The 27228-nt window shown below is 41.1% G+C and overlaps 4 protein-coding genes across 4 annotated transcripts; all 4 read right to left on the reverse strand.

The window, feature by feature from the left end:
• Positions 1 to 1782: 1782 nt before the first annotated feature.
• On the reverse strand, positions 1783 to 3898 carry LOC308083089 (green-sensitive opsin-like; the record flags this gene model as incomplete). The annotated part of the gene is made up of 5 exons (XM_080425224.1): positions 1783 to 1881; positions 2512 to 2751; positions 2978 to 3143; positions 3243 to 3411; positions 3535 to 3898. The coding sequence occupies 5 exons, from the start codon at positions 3896 to 3898 to the stop codon at positions 1783 to 1785; spliced, it is 1038 nt and encodes a 345-aa protein (XP_080281350.1).
• Positions 3899 to 5823: 1925 nt separating this feature from the next.
• Positions 5824 to 8568, reverse strand: LOC308083088 (green-sensitive opsin-like; the record flags this gene model as incomplete). Its single annotated transcript, XM_080425223.1, has 5 exons — positions 5824 to 5922; positions 6418 to 6657; positions 7620 to 7785; positions 7884 to 8052; positions 8205 to 8568. 5 exons carry the CDS (start codon positions 8566 to 8568, stop codon positions 5824 to 5826), a joined length of 1038 nt encoding a protein of 345 aa, XP_080281349.1.
• Positions 8569 to 12597: 4029 nt separating this feature from the next.
• On the reverse strand, positions 12598 to 15337 carry LOC308083091 (green-sensitive opsin-like; the record flags this gene model as incomplete). Its single annotated transcript, XM_080425226.1, has 5 exons — positions 12598 to 12693; positions 13187 to 13426; positions 14389 to 14554; positions 14653 to 14821; positions 14974 to 15337. The coding sequence occupies 5 exons, from the start codon at positions 15335 to 15337 to the stop codon at positions 12598 to 12600; spliced, it is 1035 nt and encodes a 344-aa protein (XP_080281352.1).
• A 1693-nt stretch (positions 15338 to 17030) lies between these two features.
• On the reverse strand, positions 17031 to 19782 carry LOC308083092 (green-sensitive opsin-like; the record flags this gene model as incomplete). The annotated part of the gene is made up of 5 exons (XM_080425227.1): positions 17031 to 17126; positions 17637 to 17876; positions 18830 to 18995; positions 19097 to 19265; positions 19419 to 19782. The coding sequence occupies 5 exons, from the start codon at positions 19780 to 19782 to the stop codon at positions 17031 to 17033; spliced, it is 1035 nt and encodes a 344-aa protein (XP_080281353.1).
• Positions 19783 to 27228: the final 7446 nt, after the last annotated feature.

A 27228-nucleotide genomic window follows, 5' to 3' on the forward strand; every position in this document is an offset into this window, starting at 1 on the left:
AAATTCATTGGAACTGAGTTTGAAATGGGTATGGGTTTTATACTTTTCAGACAGTACTTTTAAATCGACTCAATAAGATTAATAGCACTTTTCTTAACCTAAACGGTCAGAATAGCAAGGTTAATTTGCTGATAAACCTACCTCTTTTGCTAATTAATTGACCTCTCACAAATCCATGAACCATGGTCATTTCAGTCAATAGACTTGTAATTAACTTAGCACTCAAGGCTGACAGAGAGGCAACACGGGACAATATGTTGCTATAATTGAAAGTCTACAAAAGCTTTTGCGTACAATTTGAAGAAGAAAAAGGATTATGCTGCTCAATGGTATTGTAAACATCTTCATGGAAAATAATGGCAACCAGCTTCGGCTTTTTGTGACTTGATCTATGTTGGCGCTCTTAAGGTGCATTGTTTGCTTTTTAATTGATGCAGATAAAATGCTCTATCGATCTATTTATCTAAACAATTAGTAAGGACCACATACACTCCAACCATGGACTGTTTCAGCTGCTACCTTCTGCTAAGTGGTTGCACAGCCTCAAAGTCTCAAGCAGAAGACTCCAGTACACCTGCAGTAAATAGACTTATGAACGACACACACACACACACGCACACACACACACGCACGCACGCACGCACGCACGCACGCACACACACACACACACACACACACACACACACACACACACACACACACACACACACACACACACACACACACACACACACACACACACACACACACACACACACACACACACACACACACACACACACACATAGTGAGCCTGCCTGGTTAGTGAGCCCGTCTAGTAAGCCAGAGGCCCTGGTTGTCCCAGGCCGGCAATTTGGTGATGTGTGTCCCTGAGCAAGACTCTTAACCCCTAGCCTGCCTTATGTAAAAGATTTTTTAAATATTTCTCCTTCCCATTTTATCCAAAGTTCACGCAAATCGGTACACATGATCTCTATAGTCACGTGTTCAAGACGGATCTGTTCGATTTTTCATATTCCATCCTGATTGGCTAAGATTCACATGCAGTAGCAGGTATAATTTAGCAAAACAAATTTTTGGAACAAAATGCCTCAAATCATGAACGCATTGTCCGAGTGCCGTGCAAGGCCTAAGCAGAAATGGCACCCTTTTCACATTGGCCTATTAAAGCACCACCAGGAGGCCACAATAACCTGCCTGACCTGGCGGAGACCTGTGCTCCGAGGACCACTTTTTCTAGTTTGTGTTTAGAATCAGCAGTAAACAACAACAAATGTGTTTTCTTTTCATGCATGCATTTATTAACCTATTTCTAGACTTTTAATATTTATAAAATATATACAGAAAGTTCTGACATAGGCCAAATGACATAAAAATACAGATTAATTTCCTGTCACATCTGAAGTTCATCCATTCATCACATCCAAACATTTGTTACCTTAAAAAAAGTTAACTTTGTCCTTCTTTTTGAGATTTTACATAATTTAATATGCTTGATTTCGATCCTGAGAATTCCCTACAGTGTCTCTGGTAACATTTTCAAAGTGTATTGTTTAAATGGTGGATTACATTAGTTTGGATCTGAGTGTTAGCATACACTTTCACTTCTTCAGATATACTTTTATATTTTTTGATCCCACAGCAAATGCGTAGCTTCGTCCGTTGATCTCTTTCGTGTGGTGAAGTGCGAATAACTATGTCCATTCATTGGAGGTCCGATCATTCAGAATCAAGTAGACTTTATGAAGGAAAATGTCCATAGTAGAGATGACATCTCTGTTCTTAAGATGTAGTGGACACTTCTGTCTTGCTGGCAGACACTGAGGTCTCATCATCAACCGAGCCACCCATTCCAATGGTGCTCAGCATGCAGCTACGGAACTGGAAAGGAGAGCAAATGGAGGAAGTCATATTAGAATAGAATAGTTGGTTTAGTAGTTTTCTTAGAAAATGATGCAGTGGTAGCTGAGAACAATGCACCAAATACAGTAGATCCTAACGATTTAACATTTGCAACAATATAATAACTACAACATTAAGGAGGACTTGTGTTTTAGAATTGATGGGACAAACTTTTTTTTTTTTTTTTATCAAGTGAATTCACTCAAAGATAGAGGCCTGGGCGTTTATGCTTATGAAAATGTCAAATAAGAGGAGAGATGGATCAAACTGTTCTGTTACATGATCAGTGGTCATAGAACAATAAACATAATCTTAATTGCATCATTATGGTTCCAGAATGGCAACAATGTTTGATTAAACACAAATTCATAAATGCAGTAACTGGAGATAAAGTCTGAGGGGAAAGATGTTCTAATAGTAGTAACTAGAAAACATTCTTAAGTATTGTGAATGTTATCTCTTCCAACTTGCCCTAACTGAAGGGGACTGTGTAGCTGACTTCCATCACAAGTCAAGGGGTTAGTATCTTTTATACTGTGGGAGTTGCCACAAGTTAATAACATCTGATCTGTATGTGAATGCAGGAATCTGGTCTGTAAGATAACTGACCTGTTTGTTTAGCAGTACATAGATGATTGGGTTGAACAAGGAAGAGCTTTTAGCAAAGAAGGCAGGGATAGCCATGGACACGGCAGTGAAAGCAGTTCCCTTGTTCAGGAAGAGATAGGCAGCATAGCTGGCATAGGGACACCAAGCAACCAAGAATCCCACAACCATAAGACAACACATGCGTGTGACTTCCTTCTCAGCTTTCTGGGTGGATGCTGAGTCCTGCTGCTGAGCTGCTGCCTGAATTGAATTATTGCAGAAATGATAGAAATGAGAATAGTTAACATGTCAAAGGCTACAGTACAATATGAACTTTCATGATCAAAAAAGTAACAAAGTTTTAAATTCAAGGTGGTATTGAGGTAAAATGTGCGTCCTGTTTTGTGATGCTACAGAATTCCTGTATCACAGACCTCTACATTAGGATTTAGAAACGACCATGATTGTACGTAATAACAAGTCTTACTGCTTTGACTGTCAGCACAAGGCTTCCATAGGTGAAGAAGATTGTGACAACTGGAACACAGAAGTGGCAGCTGAACATGTACATGACGTATGATTCATTGTTGAATCCTGGAGCGTTGGTGTAGTAGTCTGGTCCACAGGAGCACTGCATCCCCTCAGGAATGTATCTGATCATTATTAATTGAGTCAATAGAGAGCAGTGATTAGAAAGGCACATACTGTACATTCTGCGATTGATGACCTCTGAGACATTCAGTTGAACTTACCTGGACCAGCCAACAAGTGGAGGGGCAGCACAGGCCATGGCCATGACCCAGCTGAAAGCAACTCCAGCTCCAGCATGAGCGTTTGTGAACTTGAAACTTCCCATAGGTTTGCACACAACAATGTATCTTTCAACAGCCAGCACCACCAATGACCACAGAGAAACTTGACCTGTAAGTCAATAGAAAAGAAATGTTTAGCTCTCAGTTGGAAAAATGCACAAGACCTTGACAGGCAATACCAATTGAAAGACCAGTGTGCATTTATACATACTATACAAGTCAAATGTTATACCTCCAAGTGTAGCCATGAAGCCCTCAATGGCGCAACCCATTGGTCCAAAAATAAAGTAGCCGTTCATAGCACTGCAGATGGTGATGGTGAATCCAAAAAGGACCATGATCATACCAGCTGCAGCCAAGTTTACGATAATGAAGTTGAGAGGTTGACGGAGCTTCTTGTTCTGAGCAGTAACCAACAATGTCAAACCGTTGATGGGGAAGCCAAAACTGATCAGGAAAAACATGTAGGCTGCAAGTGCATAGAAAGCCATTTTTGGTGCCAAATAATACTGAGGATAAAGAAAAGGACTCCGCACAAGCCCGGTCCTGTTGTTCATCGGAATATAGAAGTTATTGCCTTCGGTGCCGTTCTCCATCTTGGCTGTATGCAGTCACAGACTGTGCACTGTTTGACAAGAAGTGTGTGCCGTGCTAAACCACTCTGCAATGATGTTGCAAAGCGGGTGCGTTTTATACCTTTCGAACAGTGCTTTCAAACAAGAACAATTAGGACTTGTACCTTTAACCTTAATACCTTAATTGTGTTGTGGGAAAACAAGAAAAATTTACACGGCCTTAACCTTACCATAACTTAATTAACCCCTGACTTCTAAGCCCCCTCAAGCCCTAAGGTATTAGTTTTCCTGTATCTTGGTCAAAGGCCAATTCAGAAAAAAGGCCTTCTCCTTCTTTGAGGTTAGAGGCATTTTGGGGTAAAAGGGGGGAAACAAGGCCATTTTACATAACTCTAGGGTGCTGAATCTGAAACACATGGTACCCAAGCAAAATTTGCATAACAAATTGGCTGCCAATTTTGAACTATTTCTTCAATAACTCTATAACAAAGCAAGCAAAACTGTCAAATAAAGTGTCTATATCTATGTTCTGAGGGTCAGAGAATGTGTGTAAGGTATTCTTAATGTAATTAGTGTTAAGCTTACTCCAAAATATGCAAATTGGAGGCCACAATTACAGAAAAACAGTTTAGAACTCAAAGGGGTCCATACACATTGTAGCACAGCATGGAGTGGAGCGTTTTGCTCCCCCTCGTCTCGCCACCCACACCATCAAGTCGTCAATGTGGCAGACCACACCCTCCAGCCCCTCTATGACCTCAGCCATCATGCACTGAAAATGTTCGAGTGCTGAGGCAATGCCAAATGGAAGACATGAAAGTGAAACCGCCCAAAGGGTGTAATGAATGTGGTGTATTTGGCTGATTCCTCTGTCAGTGGAACCTGCCAGAAGCCCATGTTGGCATCCAATTTACTGAATATCTTTGCTCCAGCAAGTGTTCCAAGGCTCTGTTCTACTGACGGCAAAATGTACTTTTCACGGCACACATATTTGTTTAAGCCGGTCAGGTCCACACACAAGCGCACTTTTTTACTGTCCTTTTTGGGCACGACCACCATGCCGGTGCACCAGTCGGTCGGCCCCACCACACGGCTGATGACGCCCAGAATCTCCATGCACTGCAGCTCTTCCTTGACTTGGCCCACCATTGGTAGTGGAATTCTCTGTGGGGTTTTCAAGGAAAATGGCAAAGCCTCCTCTGTAAGCTTAATTACATGTTTTCACTTTAAACATAGCAAGTGCCACACATTTTTCAATACATCACTTACATTTATCACCAAGTGGCATGTGACGTGACGTAGCCTTTAGAGCTCTCCTAAAAAAGGGATATTTTGTGTTCAGGATGAAATATGTAGACAACAAGTAAATCATTTAATGCATGCATTTATTTATTTCTAGACTTTTCTTATTTATAAAATATATACAGAATATTCTGACATACAGTAGGTCAACAAATATGTCAGCCCCTCAATGACATAAACATATTCATTTTCAGTCACATCTGAAGTTCATCCATTCATGAAATCCAAACATTTTTTATCTAAAAAAAAGTCCCTTATAGAGTGTCTGGTATCAATTTCAAAATGTTTTGTCTCAATGGTGGATTAAATTAGTTTGGATCTGAGTGTTAGCATACACTTTCACTTCAGATATACTTTATTATCTGTGACCCTACAGCAAATGCGTAGCTTCATCTGATGATCTCTGTCATGTCACATGACAGAGATCATCAGATGAAGCTACGTGACAGAGATCATCAGATGAAGCTACGCATTTGCTGTTGGGTCACAAATTACAGTCACACTATGTCCATTCATTGCAGGTCAGGCATTTGCATTTGTCCTTTTTCCGGAATTGAAGAAAGATATTTCCATGAAGATGATCATTCAGAATCAAGTAGATATCATAAAGGAAAATGTCCATAATACTGATGGCATCTCTGTTCTTAAGATGTAGTGGACACTTCTGTCTTGCTGGCAGACACTGAGGTCTCATCATCAACCATGCCACCCATTCCAATGGTGCTCATCATGCAGCTACGGAACTGGAAAAGATAGCAAATGGGGGAAGTCAGATGTGAAGTGAGGTGGTTTATAGTAGTTTTCTTAGACAATGATGCAGTGGTAGCTCAGAACAATGCACCAAATAGATTCTAACAATTGAACATTTGTCACAATACACTAACTACAGCACTAAGGAGGACTCCAATTAGTTTCAGGATTGATGAACTGTTCAGCAGAAAATGTTTCTGAGTGAGTGGATTCTCTGAAAATTATAAATCTGGGCATTTAATGTCAGAATAAGAGGAGATACATTAAAGAATAGTAAACATAATCTTAATGAATTGAAACTTTTTTTTGATATACCTATATACCATGGGGGGGGGGGTGTCTTGCTCAGGGACACTTCCACACATTGCTGAGGTCTAGAATCAAACCTTTTTTTCATACTGTGTGAGTCACCAAACTTAATAACTGATCTATAACATACTGGTAGTAAAGTATGTGAACGCAGTAATCTGGTCTGTAATATATCTTACCTGTTTGTTAAACAGTACATAGATAACTGGATTGATCAAGGCAGCGCTTTTTGCAAAGAAGGCAGGGACAGCCATGGAAATAGCAGAGAAAGCAATTCCCTTGTTCATGAAGAGATAGGCAGCATAGCTGGCATAGGGTGTCCAAGCAAACAAGAATCCCAAAACCATAAGCACACACATGCGTGTGACTTCCTTCTCAGCTTTCTGGGTGGATGCTGAGTCCTGCTGCTGAGCTGCTGCCTAAAATAGATTAAGCCAGAAATGATAGAAATAAGAATAGTTCACAATAATAATAATAATAATAATAATAATACCTGGAATTTATATAGCACTTTTTTAAGTAACCAAAGTCGCTTTACATGTGTGTGGGCGGGCCAGGGGGAGAGGGTAAGTAACAATAACAACTTTATAAAGAAAAAAAACTAAGATAAGCAAGTAAGAAAGAAATAAAAGCAATAAAATACTAAAAACAAGAGTTGATACAAAGTCAACTCGGAAAGGCAATTGTGAACAGGTGGGTTTTCAGGGCGGTTTTGAAGGTAAGGGAGGGAGGGGGCATCTCTGATGCGTTTGAGGAGTGCCTCAGAGGGAGGGGGCAGCCACAGAGAAGACCCGGCAGGAGGCCGGCATCACTGGACCTGAGGGAACGGGATGGGACATATGTGGCTCGAGGAGGTCAGAGGTAGGGGGGAGCCAGGTTGTGGAGTGCCTTTTAGCTGATGAGGAGCATTTTCAAGTGGATTCTTTGTTTGACAGGCAGCCAGTCATGTCAGAGGCTGCAGTACAATATGAACTGGTAACGGAAGGCTCACCCCAAAACACTATAGCCCCCATTTTTTTTCACTGACCAGCGGTTCTTGTATTCTTGTATTTGTTTTACTGAGGATAAGGTTAGAAATAAGTTTTAGGGTTAGCCATTGTTTTACTGAGGATAAGTTTAGGAATAAGGTTAGGTTTTGGCACCGTTTTACTGAGGTTACGTTTAGGAATACCATGTGAATACTGCCGCATTTGCCCTGGGGCGAATGCGGGAGCGTTTTGGTATTCTATGAACTTTCATGATCAAAAGTAACCTATTTCCAAATCTAGTTGTAATTTCAGGTTTTCTTAGTGCTTATAGATTTAGAAAAACATATTTTGGGACATTTTGGACACCAACAAAACTAGCATTATTTTGTACTGTATGTAACAATCAATCTTACCGCTTTGACTGTCAGCACAAGGCTTCCATAGGTGAAGAGGATTGTGCAAACTGGAACAAAGAAGTGGCAGCTGAACATGTACATGACATATGATTCATTGTTGAATCCTGGAGCGGTGGTGTAGTAGTCTGGTCCACAGGAGGCCTGTATGCCCTCAGGAATGTATCTGAAAATCATTAATTGAGTCAATAGAGAGCAGTGATTAGGAAGCCAATGACATACATTCTGCCATGGATGATCCATGGGTCATTAATTTGAACTTACCTGGACCAACCAACAAGTGGAGGGACAGCACAGGCGGCAGCCATGACCCAGCTGAAAGCAACTCCAGCTCCAGCGTGAGCGGTAGTGAATTTGAAGCTTCCCATCGGTTTGCACACTACAATGTATCTTTCAACAGCCAGCACCACCAATGACCACAGAGAAACTTGACCTGTAAGTAAATAGAAAATAAATGTTTATTACACATACGTGTAGGTCCAATGAGCTTTCCAGTTCTCTTGGCAACTCAAACAAAGGTTTGAAGCAATACACAATTAAAGACCTGTATGCTTTGACAGTTACAATACAAGTCATATTTCATACCTCCCATTGTAGCCATGAAGCCCTCAAAGACGCAACCCATTGGTCCAAAAACAAAGTAACCATTCAAACAAGTGACAAAGGTGATGGTGAATCCAAATAAGACCATGATCAATCCAGCTGCAGCCAAGTTTACGAGAATGAAGTTGAGAGGTGCTTGGAGCTTCTTGTTCTGCACAGTAACCAACAATGTTAAAAAATTGATGGGGAAGCCAAAACAGATCAGGAAAAACATGTATGCTGCAAGCATATAGAAAAAAATTGGATCTGCCAAGTAATACTGAGGATAAAGAAAAGGACTCCGCACAAGCCCAGTCCTGTTGTTCATGGGAATATAGAAGTTATTGCCTTCTGTGCCGTTCTCCATCTTGATTGTATGCAATCACAGACTGTGCACTGTTTGACAAAAGATGTGAGCAGTGCCAGACCATTAGGTAACTGTCAAAGGTGCGAGTTTTATACCTTTTGGTTACTCTCACATGGACCTAATCTGGAGGATTAGAAATTGGCAGGTCATCAGAAATCATCAGATTAAGGTGGTCTTCATACCAAATAACAGGTGACCTGGAATCTGTCCCACCACACACAAACACAAACACACACACACACACACACACACACACACACACACACACACACACACACACACACACACACACACACACACACACACACAAATAATCTAAATCTGAGCCCTTAAATCTTCTTAAGATCTTTAGGTCATGATATCACATACCAGGTCAAGTATTGGCCATGGGCCAACAACAAACAACACGCATACACAAACACACACGCCCACACACATAATCTAAATCTCAGCCCTTAAGTCTTCTTAGCCTTTGGGCCTTATGGGTCGTCATATCACATATCAGGTCAAGACCTGGCAGGTCAAGACCTTCCATTCGGCATTGCTGAGGCAATGCCGAATGGAAGACGGTTAAAGTGAAACCGCCCAAAGGGTGTAATGAATGTGGTGTATTTGGCTGATTCCTCTGTCAGTGGAACCTGCCAGAAGCCCATGTTGGCATCCAATTTACTGAACATCTTTGCTCCAGCAAGTGTTCCAAGGCTCTGTTCTACTGACGGCAAAATGTACTTTTCACGGCACACATATTTGTTTAAGCCGGTCAGGTCCAAACACAAGCGCACTTTTTTACTGTCCTTTTTTTGGCACGACCACCATGCCGGCACACCAGTCGGTCGGCTCCACCACACGGCTGATGACGCCCAGAATCTCCATGCACTGCAGCTCTTCCTTGACTTGGCCCACCAGTGGTAGTGGAATTCTCTGTGGGGTTTTCAAGGAAAATGGCAAAGCCTCCTCTGTAAGCTTAATTACATGTTTTCACTTTAAACATAGCAAGTGCCACACATTTTTCAATACATTACATTACATTATGTGACATGACATAGCCTTTAGTATTGGAGCTCTCCTAAAAAAGGGATATTTTGTGCTCAGAATGAAATATGTAGACAACAAGTAAATCATTTAATGCATGCATTTATTTATTTCTAGACTTTTCTTATTTATAAAATATATACAGAATATTCTGACATACAGTAGGCCAACAAATATGTCAGCCCCTCAATAACATAAACATATTCATTGTCAGTCACATCTGAAGTTCATCCATTCATCAAATCCAAACATTTTTTACCTAAAAAAGGTCCCTTATAGAGTGTCTGGTATCAATTTCAAAATGTTTTGTCTCAATGGTGGATTAAATTAGTTTGGATCTGAGTGTTAGCATACACTTTCACTTCTTCAGATATACTTTATTATCTGTGACCCAACAGCAAATGCGTAGCTTCATCTGATGATCTCTGTCATGTCACATGACAGAGATCATCAGATGAAGCTACGTGACAGAGATCATCAGATGAAGCTACGTGACAGAGATCATCAGATGAAGCTACGCATTTGCTGTTGGGTTACAAATTACAGTCACACTATGTCCATTCATTGCAGGTCAGGCATTTGCATGTGTCCTTTTTCCGGAATTGAAGAAAGATATTTCCATGAAGATGATCATTCAGAATCAAGTAGATATCATAAAGGAAAATGTCCATAATACTGATGGCATCTCTGTTCTTAAGATGTAGTGGACACTTCTGTCTTGCTGGTAGACATCTCAGCATCATCAACCGAGCCACCCATTCCAATGGTGCTCATCATGCAGCTACGGAACTGGAAAGGAGAGCAAATGGGGAAAGTCAGATGTGAAGTGAAGTGGTTTATAGTAGTTTGCTTAGACAATGATGCAGTGGTAGCTCAGAACAATGCACCAAATAGATTCTAACAATTGAACATTTGTCACAATACACTAACTACAGCACTAAGGAGGACTCCAATTAGTTTCAGGATTGATGAACTGTTCAGCAGAAAATGTTTCAGAGTGAGTGGATTCTCTGAAAGCTATAAATCTGGGCATTTAATGTCAGAATAAGAGGAGATACATTAAAGAACAGTAAACATAATCTTAATTAATTGAAACCTTTTTTTAATATACCTATATACCATGGGGGGGGTGTCTAGCTCAGGGACACTTCGACACATTGCTGAGGTCTAGAATCAAACCTTTTTTTCATACTGTGTGAGTCACCAAACTTAATAACTGATCTATAACATACTGGTAGTAAAGTATGTGAACGCAGTAATCTGGTCTGTAATATATCTTACCTGTTTGTTAAACAGTACATAGATAACTGGATTGATCAAGGCAGCGCTTTTTGCAAAGAAGGCAGGGATAGCCATGGAAATAGCAGAGAAAGCAATTCCCTTGTTGAAGAAGAGATAGGCAGCATAGCTGGCATAGGGTGTCCAAGCAAACAAGAATCCGAAAACCATAAGCACACACATGACTTCCTTCTCAGCTTTCTGGGTGGATGCTGAGTCCTGCTGCTGAGCTGCTGCCTAAAATAGTTTAAGCCAGAAATGATAGAAATAAGAATAGTTCACATAATAATCATAATAATACCTGGAATTTATGTAGCACTTTTCTAAGTAACCAAAGTCGCTTTACATGTGTGTGGGCGGGCCAGGTGGAGAGGGTAAGTAACAACAACAACTTTATAAAGAACTTTATAAAAAAAATGAGATAAGCAAGTAAGAAATAAATAAAAGCAATAAAATACTAAAAAACAAGAGTTGATACAAAGTCAACTCGGAAAGGCAATTGTGAACAGGTGGGTTTTCAGGGCGGTTTTGAAGGTAAGGGAGGGAGGGAGGGGGCATCTCTGATGCGTTTGAGGAGTGCCTCAGAGGGAGGGGGCAGCCACAGAGAAGACCCTGCAGGAGGCCGGCATCACTGGACCTGAGGGAACGGGATGGGACATATGTGGCTCGAGGAGGTCAGAGGTAGGGGGGAGCAGGTTGTGGAGTGCCTTTTAGCTGATGAGGAGCATTTTCAAGTGGATTCTTTGTTTGACAGGCAGCCAGTCATGTCAAAGGCTGCAGTACAATATGAACTGGTAACCGGAAGGCTCACCCCAAAACACCCCATTTTTTTTCACTGACCAGCGGTTCTTGTATTCTTGTATTTGTTTTACTGAGGATAAGGTTAGAAATAAGTTTTAGGGTTAGCCATTGTTTTACTGAGGATACGTTTAGGAATAAGGTTAGGTTTTGGCACCGTTTTACTGAGGTTACGTTTAGGAATACCATTTGAATACTGCCGCATTTGCCCTGGGGCGAATGCGCGAGCGTTTTGGTATTCTATGAACTTTCATGATCACAGCATGACATAGCCTTTAGTATTGGAGCTCTCCTAAAAAAGGGATATTTTGTGCTCAGAATGAAATATGTAGACAACAAGTAAATCATTTAATGCATGCATTTATTTATTTCTAGACTTTTCTTATTTATAAAATATATACAGAATATTCTGACATACTGTAGGCCAACAAATATGTCAGCCCCTCAATAACATAAACATATTCATTGTCAGTCACATCTGAAGTTCATCCATTCATCAAATCCAAACATTTTTTACCTAAAAAAGGTCCCTTATAGAGTGTCTGGTATCAATTTCAAAATGTTTTGTCTCAATGGTGGATTAAATTAGTTTGGATCTGAGTGTTAGCATACACTTTCACTTCAGATATACTTTATTATCTGTGACCCTACAGCAAATGCGTAGCTTCATCTGATGATCTCTGTCATGTCACATGACAGAGATCATCAGATGAAGCTACGTGACAGAGATCATCAGATGAAGCTACGCATTTGCTGTTGGGTTACAAATTACAGTCACACTATGTCCATTCATTGCAGGTCAGGCATTTGCATTTGTCCTTTTTCCGGAATTGAAGAAAGATATTTCCATGAAGATGATCATTCAGAATCAAGTAGATATCATAAAGGAAAATGTCCATAATACTGATGGCATCTCTGTTCTTAAGATGTAGTGGACACTTCTGTCTTGCTGGTAGACATCTCAGCATCTTCAACCATGCCACCCATTCCAATGGTGCTCAGCATGCAGCTACGGAACTGGAAAGGAGAGCAAATGGGGAAAGTCAGATGTGAAGTGAGGTGGTTTATAGTAGTTTGCTTAGACAATGATGCAGTGGTAGCTCAGAACAATGCACCAAATAGATTCTAACAATTGAACATTTGTCACAATACACTAACTACAGCACTAAGGAGGACTCCAATTAGTTTCAGGATTGATGAACTGTTCAGCAGAAAATGTTTCAGAGTGAGTGGATTCTCTGAAAGCTATAAATCTGGGCATTTAATGTCAGAATAAGAGGAGATAAATTAAAGAACAGTAAACATAATCTTAATTAATTGAAACCTTTTTTTAATATACCTATATTCCATGGGGGGGGTGTCTTGCTCAGGGACACTTCGACACATTGCTGAGGTCTAGAATCAAACCTTTTTTTTCATACTGTGTGAGTCACCAAACTTAATAACTGATCTATAACATACTGGTAGTAAAGTATGTGAACGCAGTAATCTGGTCTGTAATATATCTTACCTGTTTGTTAAACAGTACATAGATAACTGGATTGAACAAGGCAGCGCTTTTTGCAAAGAAGGCAGGGACAGCCATGGAAATAGCAGAGAAAGCAATTCCCTTGTTCATGAAGAGATAGGCAGCATAGCTGGCATAGGGTGTCCAAGCAAACAAGAATCCGAGAACCATAAGCACACACATGCGTGTGACTTCCTTCTCAGCTTTCTGGGTGGATGCTGAGTCCTGCTGCTGAGCTGCTGCCTAAAATAGATTAAGCCAGAAATGATAAAAATAAGAATAGTTCACATAATAATAATTGTAATAATAATAATACCTGGAATTTATGTAGCACTTTTCTAAGTAACCAAAGTCGCTTTACATGTGTGTGGGCGGGCCAGGGGGAGAGGGTAAGTAACAACAACAACTTTATAAAGAAAAAAACTAAGATAAGCAAGTAAGAAATAAATAAAAGCAATAAAATACTAAAAACAAGAGTTGATACAAAGTCAACTCGGAAAGGCAATTGTGAACAGGTGGGTTTTCAGGGCGGTTTTGAAGGTAAGGGAGGGAGGGGGCATCTCTGATGCGTTTGAGGAGTGCCTTCCAGAGGGAGGGGGCAGCCACAGAGAAGACCCGGCAGGAGGCCGGCATCACTGGACCTGAGGGAACGGGATGGGACATATGTGGCTCGAGGAGGTCAGAGGTAGGGGGGAGCAGGTTGTGGAGTGCCTTTTAGCTGATGAGGAACATTTTCAAGTGGATTCTTTGTTTGACAGGCAGCCAGTCATGTCAAAGGCTGCAGTACAATATGAACTGGTAACCGGAAGGCTCACCCCAAAACACTCTAGCCCCCATTTTCTTTCACGGACCAGCGGTTCTTGTATTTGTTTTACTGAGGATAAGGTTAGAAATAGGTTTTAGGGTTAGCCATTGTTTTACTGAGGCTAAGTTTAGGAATAAGGTTAGGTTTTGGCACCGTTTTACTGAGGTTACGTTTAGGAATACCATGTAAATACTGCCGGATTTGCCCCGGGGCGACTGTGTTTTGGGGCGAGCGTTTTGGTATTCTATGAACTTTCATCATCAAAAGAAACCTATTTCCAAATCTAGTTGTAATTTCAGGTTTTCTTAGTGCTTATAGATTTAGAAAAACATATTTTGGGACATTTTGGACACCAACAAAACTAGCATTATTTTGTACTGTATGTAACAATCAATCTTACCGCTTTGACTGTCAGCACAAGGCTTCCATAGGTGAAGAGGATTGTGCAAACTGGAACAAAGAAGTGGCAGCTGAACATGTACATGACATATGATTCATTGTTGAATCCTGGAGCGGTGGTGTAGTAGTCTGGTCCACAGGAGGCCTGTATGCCCTCAGGAATGTATCTGAAAATCATTAATTGAGTCAATAGAGAGCAGTGATTAGGAAGCCAATGACATACATTCTGACATGGATGATCCATGGGTCATTAATTTGAACTTACCTGGACCAACCAACAAGTGGAGGGACAGCACAGGCGGCAGCCATGACCCAGCTGAAAGCAACTCCAGCTCCAGCGTGAGCAGAAGTGAATTTGAAGCTTCCCATCGGTTTGCACACTACAATGTATCTTTCAACAGCCAGCACCACCAATGACCACAGAGAAACTTGACCTGTAAGTAAATAGAAAATAAATGTTTATTACACATACGTGTAGGTCCAATGAGCTTTCCAGTTCTCTTGGCAACTCAAACAAAGGTTTGAAGCAATACACAATTAAAGACCTGTATGCTTTGACAGTTACAATACAAGTCATATTTCATACCTCCCATTGTAGCCATGAAGCCCTCAAAGACGCAACCCATTGGTCCAAAAACAAAGTAACCATTAATACAAGTGACAAAGGTGATGGTGAATCCAAAACAGACCATGATCAATCCAGCTGCAGCCAAGTTTACGAGAATGAAGTTGAGAGGTGCTTGGAGCTTCTTGTTGGTAAAAGTAACAAACAATGTTAAAAAATTGATGGGGAAGCCAAAACCGATCAGGAATAACATCCATGCTGCAAGCATATAGAAAAAAATTGGATCTGCCAAGTAATACTGAGGATAAAGAAAAGGACTCCGCACCAGCCCAGTCCTGTTGTTCATGGGAATATAGAAGTTATTGCCTTCTGTGCCGTTCTCCATCTTGATTGTATGCAATCACAGACTGTGCACTGTTTGACAAAAGATGTGAGCAGTGCCAGACCATTAGGTAACTGTGCTTGCTAAAGGTGTGAGTTTTATACCCTTGGGTTGTACTCTCACATGGACTTAATCTGGTGGATTAAACATTGAGTCTTCTAAAAACCTTAAGGTTAACATACCACATAACAGGTGACCTGGGATCTGGCCCACCACACACACACACACACACACACACACACACACACACACACACACACACACACACACACACACACACACACACACACACACACACACATGCGCACACACACACACACACACACACACACAATTAATCTAAATCTCAGCCCTTAAGTCTTCTTAAGAACTTTAGGGTCATTATATCACATATCAGGTCAAGACCTGGCGTCTGCCTTGCTTTCTCTACACATCGTAGCACAGCATGGATTGGAGCGTTGTGCTCCCCCTGGTCTCGCCCCCACACCAGCAGGTCATCAATGTGGCAGACCACACCCTCCAGCCCCTCTATGACCTCAGCCATCACGCACTGAAAATGTTCGAGTGCTGAGGCAATGCCGAATGGAAGACGGTTAAAGTGAAACCGCCCAAAGGGTGTAATGAATGTGGTGTATTTGGCTGATTCCTCTGTCAGTGGAACCTGCCAGAAGCCCATGTTGGCATCCAATTTACTGAACATCTTTGCTCCAGCAAGTGTTCCAAGGCTCTGTTCTACTGACGACAAAATGTACTTTTCACGGCACACATATTTGTTTAAGCCGGTCAGGTCCACAAACAATCACACTTTTTTACTGTCCTTTTTTGGCACGACCACCATGCCGGCGCACCAGTCGGTCGGCCCCACCACACGGCTGATGACGCCCAGAATCTCCATGCACTGCAGCTCTTCCTTGACTTGGCCCACCAGTGGTAGGGGAATTCTCTGTGTGGTTTTCAAGGAAAATGGCAAAGCCTCCTCTGTAAGCTTAATTACATGTTTTCACTTAAAGCATAGCAAGTGCCACACATTTTTCAATACATTACATTACATTATGTGACATGACATAGCCTTTAGTTTTGGAGCTCTCCTAAAAAAAGGGATATTTTGTGCTCAGAATGAAATATCTAGACAACAAGTAAATCATTTAATGCATGCATTTATTTATTTCTAGACTTTTCTTATTTATAAAATATATACAGAATATTCTGACATACTGTAGGCCAACAAATATGTCAGCCCCTCAATAACATAAACATATTCATTGTCAGTCACATCTGAAGTTCATCCATTCATCAAATCCAAAAAATGTTTACCTAAAAAAGGTCCCTTATAGAGTGTCTGGTGTCAATTTCAAAATGTTTTGTCTCAATGGTGGATTAAATTAGTTTGGATCGGAGCGATATACTTTATTATATGTGACCCAACAGCAAATGCAAAGCTTCATCTGATGATCTCTGTCATGTCACATGACAGAGATCATCAGATGAAGCTACGTGACAGAGATCATCAGATGAAGCTACGCATTTGCTGTTGGGTCACAAATTACAGTCACACTATGTCCATTCATTGCAGGTCAGGCATTTGCATTTGTCCTTTTTCCGGAATTGAAGAAAGATATTTCCATGAAGATGATCGTTCAGAATCAAGTAGATATCATAAAGGAAAATGTCCATAATACTGATGGCATCTCTGTTCTTAAGATGTAGTGGACACTTCTGTCTTGCTGGTAGACATCTCAGCATCTTCAACCATGCCACCCATTCCAATGGTGCTCAGCATGCAGCTACGGAACTGGAAAAGATAGCAAATGGGGGAAGTCAGATTTGAAGTGAGGTGATTTATAGTAGTTTGCTTAGACAATGATGCAGTGGTAGCTCAGAACAATGCACCAAATAGATTCTAACAATTGAACATTTGTCACAATACACTAACTACAGCACTAAGGAGGACTCCAATTAGTTTCAGGATTGGTGAACTGTTCAGCAGAAAATGTTTCTGAGTGAGTGAATTCTCTGAAAGCTATAAATCTGGGCATTTAATGTCAGAATAAGAGGAGATACATTAAAGAACAGTAAACATAATCTTAATTAATTGAAACTTTTATTTAATATACCTATATCCTGTGTGTGTTTGGGGAGGGGGGGTTAAGTGTCTTACTCAGGGACACTTCAACACATTGCTGAGGTCTAGAATCAAACCTTTTTTTTCATACTGTGTGAGTCACCAAACTTAATAACTGATCTATAACATACTGGTAGTAAAGTATGTGAACGCAGTAATCTGGTCTGTAACATATCTGACCTGTTTGTTAAACAGTACATAGATGATTGGATTGACCAAGGCAGAGCTTTTTGCAAAGAAGGCAGGGATAGCCATGGAAATAGCAGAGAAAGCAATTCCCTTGTTGAAGAAGAGATAGGCAGCATAGCTGGCATAGGGTGTCCAAGCAAACAAGAATCCCAAAACCATAAGGACACACATGCGTGTGACTTCCTTCTCAGCTTTCTGGGTGGATGCTGAGTCCTGCTGCTGAGCTGCTGCCTAAAATAGATTAAGCCAGAAATGATAGAAATAAGAATAGTTCACATAATAATAATAATAATACCTGGAATTTATATAGCATATAGCACAAGTACCCAAAGTCGCTTTACATGTGTGTGGGCGGGCCAGGGGGAGAGGGTAAGTAACAACAACAACTTTATAAAGAAAAAAAACTAAGATAAGCAAGTAAGAAAGAAATAAAAGCAATAAAATACTAAAAACAAGAGTTGATACAAAGTCAACTCGCAAAGGCAATTGTGAACAGGTGGGTTTTCAGGGCGGTTTTGAAGGTAAGTGAGGGAGGGAGGGGGCATCTCTGATGCGTTTGAGGAGTGCCTCAGAGGGAGGGGGCAGCCACAGAGAAGACCCTGCAGGAGGCCGGTATCACTGGACCTGAGGGAACGGGATGGGACATATGTGGCTCGAGGAGGTCAGAGGTAGGGGGGAGCAGGTTGTGGAGTGCCTTTTAGCTGATGAGGAGCATTTTCAAGTGTATTCTTTATTTGACAGGCAGCCAGTCATGTCAAAGGCTGCAGTACAATATGAACTGGTAACCGGAAGGCCCCAAAACACGCTAGCCCCCATTTTTTTTCACGGACCAGCGGTTCTTGTATTTGTTTTACTGAGGATAAGGTTAGAAATAAGTTTTAGGGTTAGCCATTGTTTTACTGAGGATAAGTTTAGGAATAAGGTTAGGTTTTGGCACCGTTTTACTGAGGTTACGTTTAGGAATACCATGTGAATACTGCCGGATTTGCCCCGGGGCGACTGTGTTTTGGGGCGAGCGTTTTGGTATTCTATGAACTTTCATGATCAAAAGAAACCTATTTCCAAGCCTAGTTTTTATATCAGGTTTTCTTAGTGCTTATAGATTTAGAAAAACATATTTTGGGACATTTTGGACACCAACAAAACTAGCATTATTTTGTACTGTATGTAACAATTAATCTTACCGCTTTGACTGTCAGCACAAGGCTTCCATAGGTGAAGAGGATTGTGACAACTGGAACGCAGAAATGGCAGCTGAACAGGTACATGACATATGATTCATTGTTGAATCCTGGAGCGGTGGTGTAGTAGTCTGGTCCACAGGAGGCCTGTATGCCCTCAGGAATGAATCTGAAAATCATTAATTGAGTCAATAGAGAGCAGTGAACATTAGGAAGCCAATGACACACATTCTGCGATCGATGATCCATGGGTCATTAATTTGAACTTACCTGGACCAACCAACAAGTGGAGGGATAGCACAGGAGGCAGCCATGACCCAGCTGAAAGCAACTCCAGCTCCAGCGTGAGCAGCAGTGAATTTGAAGCTTCCCATCGGTTTACACACAACAATGTATCTTTCAACAGCCAGCACCACCAATGACCACAGAGAAACTTGACCTGTTAGTTAATAGAAAATAAATGTTTATTACACATACGTGTATGTCCAATGAGCTTTCACAGTTCTCTTGGCAACTCAAGAAAAGGTTTGAGGCAATACACAATTAAAGACCTGTATGCTTTGACAGGTACAATACAAGTCATATTTCATACCTCCAAGTGTAGACATGAAGCCCTCAATGACGCAACCCAGTGGTCCAAAAACAAAGTAACCAAACAAACAAGTGACAAAGGTGACGGTGAATCCAAAAATTACCATGATCAATCCAGCTGCAGCCAAGTTTACGAGAATGAAGTTGAGAGGTGCTTGGAGCTTCTTGTTAGTAGCAGTAACAAACAATGTTAAAAAATTGATGGGGAAGCCCAAACAGATCAGGAAAAACATCCATGCTGCAAGCATATAGAAAAAAATTGGATCTGCCAAGTAATACTGAGGATATTGATAAGGATTCCGCACAAGCCCAGTCCTGTTGTTCATGGGAATATAGAAGTTATTGCCTTCTGTGCCGTTCTCCATCTTGATTGTATGCAATCACAGACTGTGCACTGTTTGACAATAGATGTGAGCAGTGCCAGACCATTAGGTAACTGTGTTTGCCAAAGGAGCGAGTTTTATACCTTTGGTTACTCTCACATGGACTTAATCTGGTGGATTAAATAATGTTTTCCTTAAACATTGTAAACCTTAAGGTCATCATACCACATAACAGTTGACCTGATCATGGCCCACCACACACACACACACACACACACACACACACACACACACACACACACACACACACACACACACACACACACACACACACAATTAATCTACAGTAAATCTCAGCCCTTACTGTAAATCTTCTTATGGTTTATCATATCACATATCAGGTCAAGACCAGGCCACTGGTGTACTGTACTGATTGGCTTTGCATGCATGGATAAGTATGGGCGAGTATACCATTAAAGCAGGGGTCTACAACCTGCGCCTCTTAAACCCTTCCCTTGTGGCTCCCTGTAGCTATTGAAAACATCATATGGAAATTAACAATGTTTTTTTCATTTTTTTTTACGTATTTATCGTTGCTGTAAAAAGAAAATTGGGTCATTTTATCGTCTACTCAGGCTGCTTAAATCAGCCGTCCTCCATCCCACAGTAGGATAATTGATCTAGAAAATGCCTGTTGGCTGAAGGGGGAGGAGAGAGCCTAATTCACCAATAAACGTGCATGTTACTACCGGTCTAAATGGGTTGAATGCCGACCACACGACCAGCGTAGAAACACACCTTGACACCTGTAACGGAAATACAATTTATATTCCTTTTAGGCTATTTATTTATCTATTATTAATTTAGTATTCATCTTTCTTCAGTTATATTTATATATGACTGTATGCTGATATGTCTGAATGTAATGTCCTAGCAAGGGAAGTCAATTAGTCTGAAAATAAATTATGTCCACTCCTGTGAGTTTAGACCCTCTGTGTAGTTATTAAGCAGCTATCTCCCATTACACCTAAGACAGGCAGCCTCTGCGGACAGCTTTAAAGCACAGCTGAAGACTTATTTCTTCATGCTTGCTTTTAGTTGATTTTTTTTCTAAATCTCTGTGTTGTTATTCATGTCTTCACTGTTCAATTTAATTCAATTCAATTTTATTAAAGTGTCAAATCACAACAAGTTGTCTCAAGACACTTTACATGTAGAGAAGAGACCCGACAATCCCACCCTGAGCAAGCAATTTTGCGACAATGGCAACAAAAAACTCCCCCTTAACTGGAAGAAACGTCAGGCAGACCCTAGGCTCTAGGGTGGCGGCCTTCTGCCTCGACCGTGTCGGGGGAAAGAAGAGAGAGAGGGAGAGACAGAAAGAGATACAGTACAAGTAGTAACAATAACAATAGTAGCAAATATAATAGTGTAAGATAGTATATGATAATATAATATATTACAGCAATAATGTGTATGCAGTATGTATGTTAAGATCATATACAGTATAGTGTAGTGTAGTAGAAATCCACGGTCGTGCTCCATGGAGAGGCCCGGTCCGCAGTCACAGTCTTGAGCCGCAGCTGGGGGTCCGTAGTGACAGTCCGTAGTGACAGTCCATGGGACTGCGACGTGGGAGACAAAAGAAACTCCGGGGAGCGGGTCCCCGGGTGTAGAATTAGTGGCAGGCCTTAATAGAGCGTGAATCCGTACAGGGTTAATTACAATTGTACCAATGGGACACAAACCCACACAAACAAAAGGGAGGACGAGAAGAGAGAGGACGAGAGGAGAGAGGAGAAAGGGGGGAGGTGGGGAAGGAGAGGGGAGAGAGGATGACTATAGGGTGACTGAGTCTATATACTTCGGCTATAGGCTTTATCATAGAGAAAGGTTTTTAATCTAGTCTTAAATATACAGAGTGTGTCTGCTTCACGGACTGAGACTGGGAGAAGGTTCCACAGCTGAGGTGCCTGAAACTTAAATGCTCTGCCTCCTGTTCTAGCTTTTTTGGGGTTTCCTGGAGCCGTAAGCATTTTTTCATACTGTGGACGCAATGGTGTTCTGGCTGGTTTATAGGGCTCGATGAGTTCTTTGAGATATACTGGTGCCTGTCCATTGAGAGCCTTGTATGTGAGGAGGAGAACTTTAAACTCTATTCTGTATTTAACCGGGAGCCAGTGCAAAGAGGCCAATGAAGGAGTGATAGGATCTCTTCTTCTGGTTCCTGTCAGTATGCGCGCAGCGGCATTCTGGACTAGCTGCAGGCTATTTAGGGACTTACTTGGTAAAGCGTTGCAATAGTCCAGCCTAGAAGTAACAAATGGGTGAACAAGTTTTTCTGCATCATTTTGGGACAGAATGTGCCTAACTTTTGCAATATTACGCAGGTGAAAAAAGGCATTTCTTGAAATTTGTTTTATGTGGGACTGAAAGGACATATCTTGGTCAAATGTGACTCCCAGATTCTTTACAGTGGCCTTGGAGGTCAAGGTAATACCATCTAGGGTAAAATTATCATCAGCTAATTTATCTCTGAGGTGCTTAGGGCCAAGTACAATAAATTCAGTTTTGTCCGAGTTGAGGAGTAGGTAATTACGGGTCATCCAACTCTTGATGTCTATAAGACATGCTTGAAGTTTAGCCAGTTGATCCGTTTCATCTGGCTTCATCGATAGATATAATTGTGTATCATCTGCATAACAGTGGAAATGTATACAGTGTTTCCTAATTATCTCACCTAAAGGGAGCATATATAGAGTAAATAGTATTGGTCCAAGTACAGAGCCTTGTGGGACTCCGTATTTAACCTTTTCACGTACTGAAGGTGTATCGTTAACGCTTACAAACTGAAATCTGTCAGACAGATAAGACTCAAACCAGTTCAATGCAGCACCCTTAATGCCAACCAAATGCTCTAGTCTCTGCAACAAAATATGGTGATCGATAGTATCAAATGCAGCACTGAGGTCCAACAAAACCAGTACAGAGAGAAGGTTGTTATCTGATGCAATCAGGAGGTCACTGTTTTACTTGATTCACTGCATGTTTTGTATTGGCCATTATATTAATGCCATTATGTTTTGCCATTATTTCAAATGGTTTTAATGTTGTTTTTGCTTTTGCTCTTCTTTTTGGGTTATTGTTAAAGTATTTATATTTATTTTTGTATTATTGTTTTTTGCTCTGCATTCATGTCATGAAAGGTGCTATATAAATAAAGTGTTATCCCTCTGTAAGCAAACAGCGGCTTAAGTAGCTATTCCTCTGTAGGCAAGCGGCAGACCCAGACAGAACGACGACAAACTAGACAAATGTGCTCCTCGGAGCATAGGTCTCCGCCAGGCCAGATATTGTGGGCCAGCAATGTCATTATATAGGTGAGTGGCATCTGTAGAAATTGAGGGATCAATGTTGATGAAATGATTGCACAGACCCAATAATGTTGATTTGTGTGAGTGTAGAAAAGGTGTATGAGCAGTTGCAAAAATTGTGTTTAGTAGAAAATGGTACATGTAGGACATTGTAGTCAGTCAGCGATTGATTTTGTGTAGTTTTGTGTATTAGTTACTGTTAATTGTATAGGTATTAAAGTGGCTTGTTATACCTAGTGTTATAGTCAGGCATTCTTTGGGTGGAGGTTCTTTAGTGGCCTAGTTGTGGTGTTTCATGGTGATGGGTTCAGCTGCGATGGATATTAGGTGGGGAGTAATCTCTCAAGACAGATTCAGTGCGCCGCAGCTGATTCTGTCTGCAACTCCCATTACAACGTGTAGATTTGTTGCTATTAGGTATGTAAACAAAGGAGCACCACCGAAAGAGGAGGGCTGAAGGAGAGTGAACAGGCCGACTTCCGGTCTCTACACGTGGGTTCCCAGATTGGGTGGGGAGTGACATATACACAGTTGGACCCTGACATGGAGGTTTTGTTTCAAAATCATTGTTATTTTTGGGTTGTTTTTATTGTGCATGGTTTACATAATGAAAGTGTTGTAGTGTCATATGTATAAGATGAGTTTTTTTGTTACTGGCGTGGCCTATTTATTTCCAATCCAACGGTAGATAACATTAGCTGCTCACAAACACACACAGATGCACAGACAGACTGACAAACAGGCACAGAAAATAAATCACACGGAGCCTGTATGGAGAGTTGCATCATGATGCAAGGAATAGAGGGAAGAAAAGATGATGATTATACAACCTACGGTTCAAGAGTTATAGGACAATACGTGAAGTGGTTTGTGTAGTGGCACAATGAGGTGGTTTGACAAAAATGGGGCAGTTGTAGGCAGTTGTAGCCGATCAAAATGAAATATACGAAATCTGACAAATACGTCTTAATAACATAACTACAGAGATAATGTGTACCTACTTGCTTGGACAGAATCTATCATAATAACATTTAAAAAATGGTTGCACAGAAATCAGTCTTATGGTGGCGCTATAACAGGCCGATTTGAAACACTATTGGGTGGAAATTCTGTCTTGGCCTACTTGGAGTGTGTGTGCAAAGTTTCCCGCCGATCGGTAGAGTGGTGGTTGTAGTTGTGCAAAACAAGCCCCTCCAGCATACTTGCTAAAAGGATAATTCCTTTTAACAGGTCGTTCATGAAAGTCCTTGCAGTCTTGTTTCCAATGAGGGCCTGTGAGCAATTAAGAGTCTTGCTCAGGGACAAATTTCATTTCATCGACACATATGCTGGCCTGGCCTGGAATCGAACCGGGGGCAACCAGGGCCTCTGGCTCCCTAGGCGGGCTCACTAACCACTCAGCTATGGCCGCCCCTCTAAACTAATCGTAGTCAATCAAAATAGAATCCGAAAAATCTGACAGATACAACTTGATCACATGACTACAGAGATAAGGTGTATCAATTTGGGTGAGGTTTGGACAAAACCTCAGTAGTAGCAAAAACTGTATTTTGCAAAGAAAAAGCAACATGGTGGAAAACTTGTCGAGTGGAAATGGGCGTGGCTTTGGAGAGTTCCGTAATGATCCAAGGAATCCAAGGGAAAATCCTTTTTATTGTACAACCTACAGTTCAAGAGTTATCGGCCATGTGAATCTGCCTGTTATAGCGCCACCATGAGGCCAATTTGAAAAATGTAGGGTGACATTTCTCCCTTGGCGTAGTGGGAATGTGCGTGCAAAGTTTCAGGGCAATCAAAGGCTGCGTTCATGATTTGAGGCATTCTGTACAAAACGGGCCACTGTGATCCCACAGCCAGCACCACCAAATGTGCAGCTTCATCTGTTGATCTCTTTCATGTGGGTAAGTGTGAATAACTATGTCCTTTGATCAAAGGTCAGGTATTTGCATTTGCCCTTTTTTCCAAATTGCCTTCGGTTCTGTTCTCCATATTGGTTTTATTCAATCAATCACAAACTGCACTGTTTGACTAGACATGTTTGCAGTGCTAATTGAGTCAATAGATAGCTAATTAGCTTAGCACTCAGGGCTGACAGAGAGGCACACACACACACACACACACACACACACGCACACGCACACGCGCACGCACGCACGCACACGCACACACACACACACACACACACACACACACACACACACACACACACACACACACACACACACACACACACACTATATATATTATCTAAACACATCCATACACATACAGGTATAAATTAATGTGTACTCTTTTATAATTGACGGGCGGCCATAGCTGAGTGGCTAGTGAGCCTGCCTGGTTAGTGAGCCAGCTTAGGAAACCAGAGGCCCTGGTTGTCCCAGGTTTGATTCTAGGCCAGGCTAGCAATGAGGTGATGTGTGTCCCTGAGAAAGACTCTTAACCCCTAATTGCTCCCAGAGCGCCGTAGAATGCTCCTAGTTGTTATAGGATGGTTAAATGCAGAGGGCAAATATACCGTGACCAAAAGGAGTGGGGACTATTCCATTGTACGCAGAAACATATAACAAGAATGACTGAGGTTTCTAAAGGACAGTCTTCTTTAGAGTTATACCTTTTATTTATACCCTTCCCTTCATTGTTAGTTGATTGATAAAATGCCTGTCACATCTGAAGTTCATCCAAACATTTGTTACCTTAAAAAAAAGAACATTGTCTTTCTTTTTTAGATGTTTACATAATTTAATATGCTTGATTTTGATCTTTAGAAATCCCTACAGTGTCTCTGGTAACATTTTCAAAGTGTATTGTTTATGGTGGATTAAATTAGTTTGGATCTGAGTGTTAGCAGCATACACTTTCACTTCTTCAGATATACTTTATTATTTTTGATCCCACAGCAAATGCGTAGCTTCGTCTGTTGATCTCTTTCATGTGGTTAAGTGTGAATAATGTCCATTCATTGGAGATTAGGTATTTGCATTTGTCCTTTTTTTCCAAACTGAAATTTCTTTCAATCCATTAAGACGATCATTCAGCATCAAGAAGATATCGTAAAGGAAAATGTCCATGACATCTCTGTTCTTAACCGGCGGTGGACACAGAGGACACTTCTGTCTTGCTGGCAGACACTCATGAGCTCTCATCATCAACCATGCCACCCATTCCAATGGTGCTCAGCATGCAGCTACGGAACTGGAAAGGAGAGCAAATGGGGGAAGTCAGATAGAATAGAATAGAATAGAATAGAATAGAATAGTTGGTTTATAGTAGTTTTCTTAGAAAATGATGCAGTGGTAGCTGAGAACAATGCACCAAATAGATCCTAACGATTTAATATTTGCAACAATGAAATAACTACAACATTAAGGAGGACTCCTATCAGTTTTAGAATTGATGGGACAAACAAAAAATGTTTGATTGAGTGAATAGAGGCTTTACATAGATGTATGCTTAACTAGAAAATGTGCTCCTCGGAGCACAAGTCTCCGCCAGCAGACTATAGCAATTATATTATATTATCGTTACGGTCTTGTTGTGGGATCAATTCAACTCTAGTCCTCTTCTGTGTTACTGTTGTAGATGAGTATGCTTTCATAGCTTTGGCCTTCTGCGCCTTTGCTTGACCAATGTCAGGTGTTCTCAAAGGGACACACACACGCACGGACGGGTGATTTGGACTAGAAGATACTGTTCCAATCAAGACTGATTGATCCTGTCTTACCTCGCTTCAAAAACGTAAACGGCTTTTTGAAGTGACACACCTTTTTATTATAGGATTGTATTTCGTCATGCGTCCCTCTAGCCAATCAGAGACATTGATGTCAACATATTGACACGTATTAAGAGTTCGGCTTTGTTGTGGGATCATTTCAACTCTAGTCCTCTTCTACGTTACAATTGTAGATGAGTATGCTTTCTTAGCTTTGGCCTTCTGCGCCTTTGCTTGACCAATGTTAGGTGTTCTCAGAGGGAAACACACACGCACAGACGGGTGACTTGGACTTACTGAAGGTACTGTTCCAATCAAGTCTGATTGATCCTGTTTTACCTCACTTCAAAAAGTAGGAGCTTTTTGAAGTGACACACCTATTTATAGAATTTTATTTCGTCA

Source organism: Gymnoscopelus braueri, assembly GCF_963280865.1.
Source record: "Gymnoscopelus braueri genome assembly, chromosome: 3".
NCBI classification, from domain to species: domain Eukaryota; kingdom Metazoa; phylum Chordata; class Actinopteri; order Myctophiformes; family Myctophidae; genus Gymnoscopelus; species Gymnoscopelus braueri.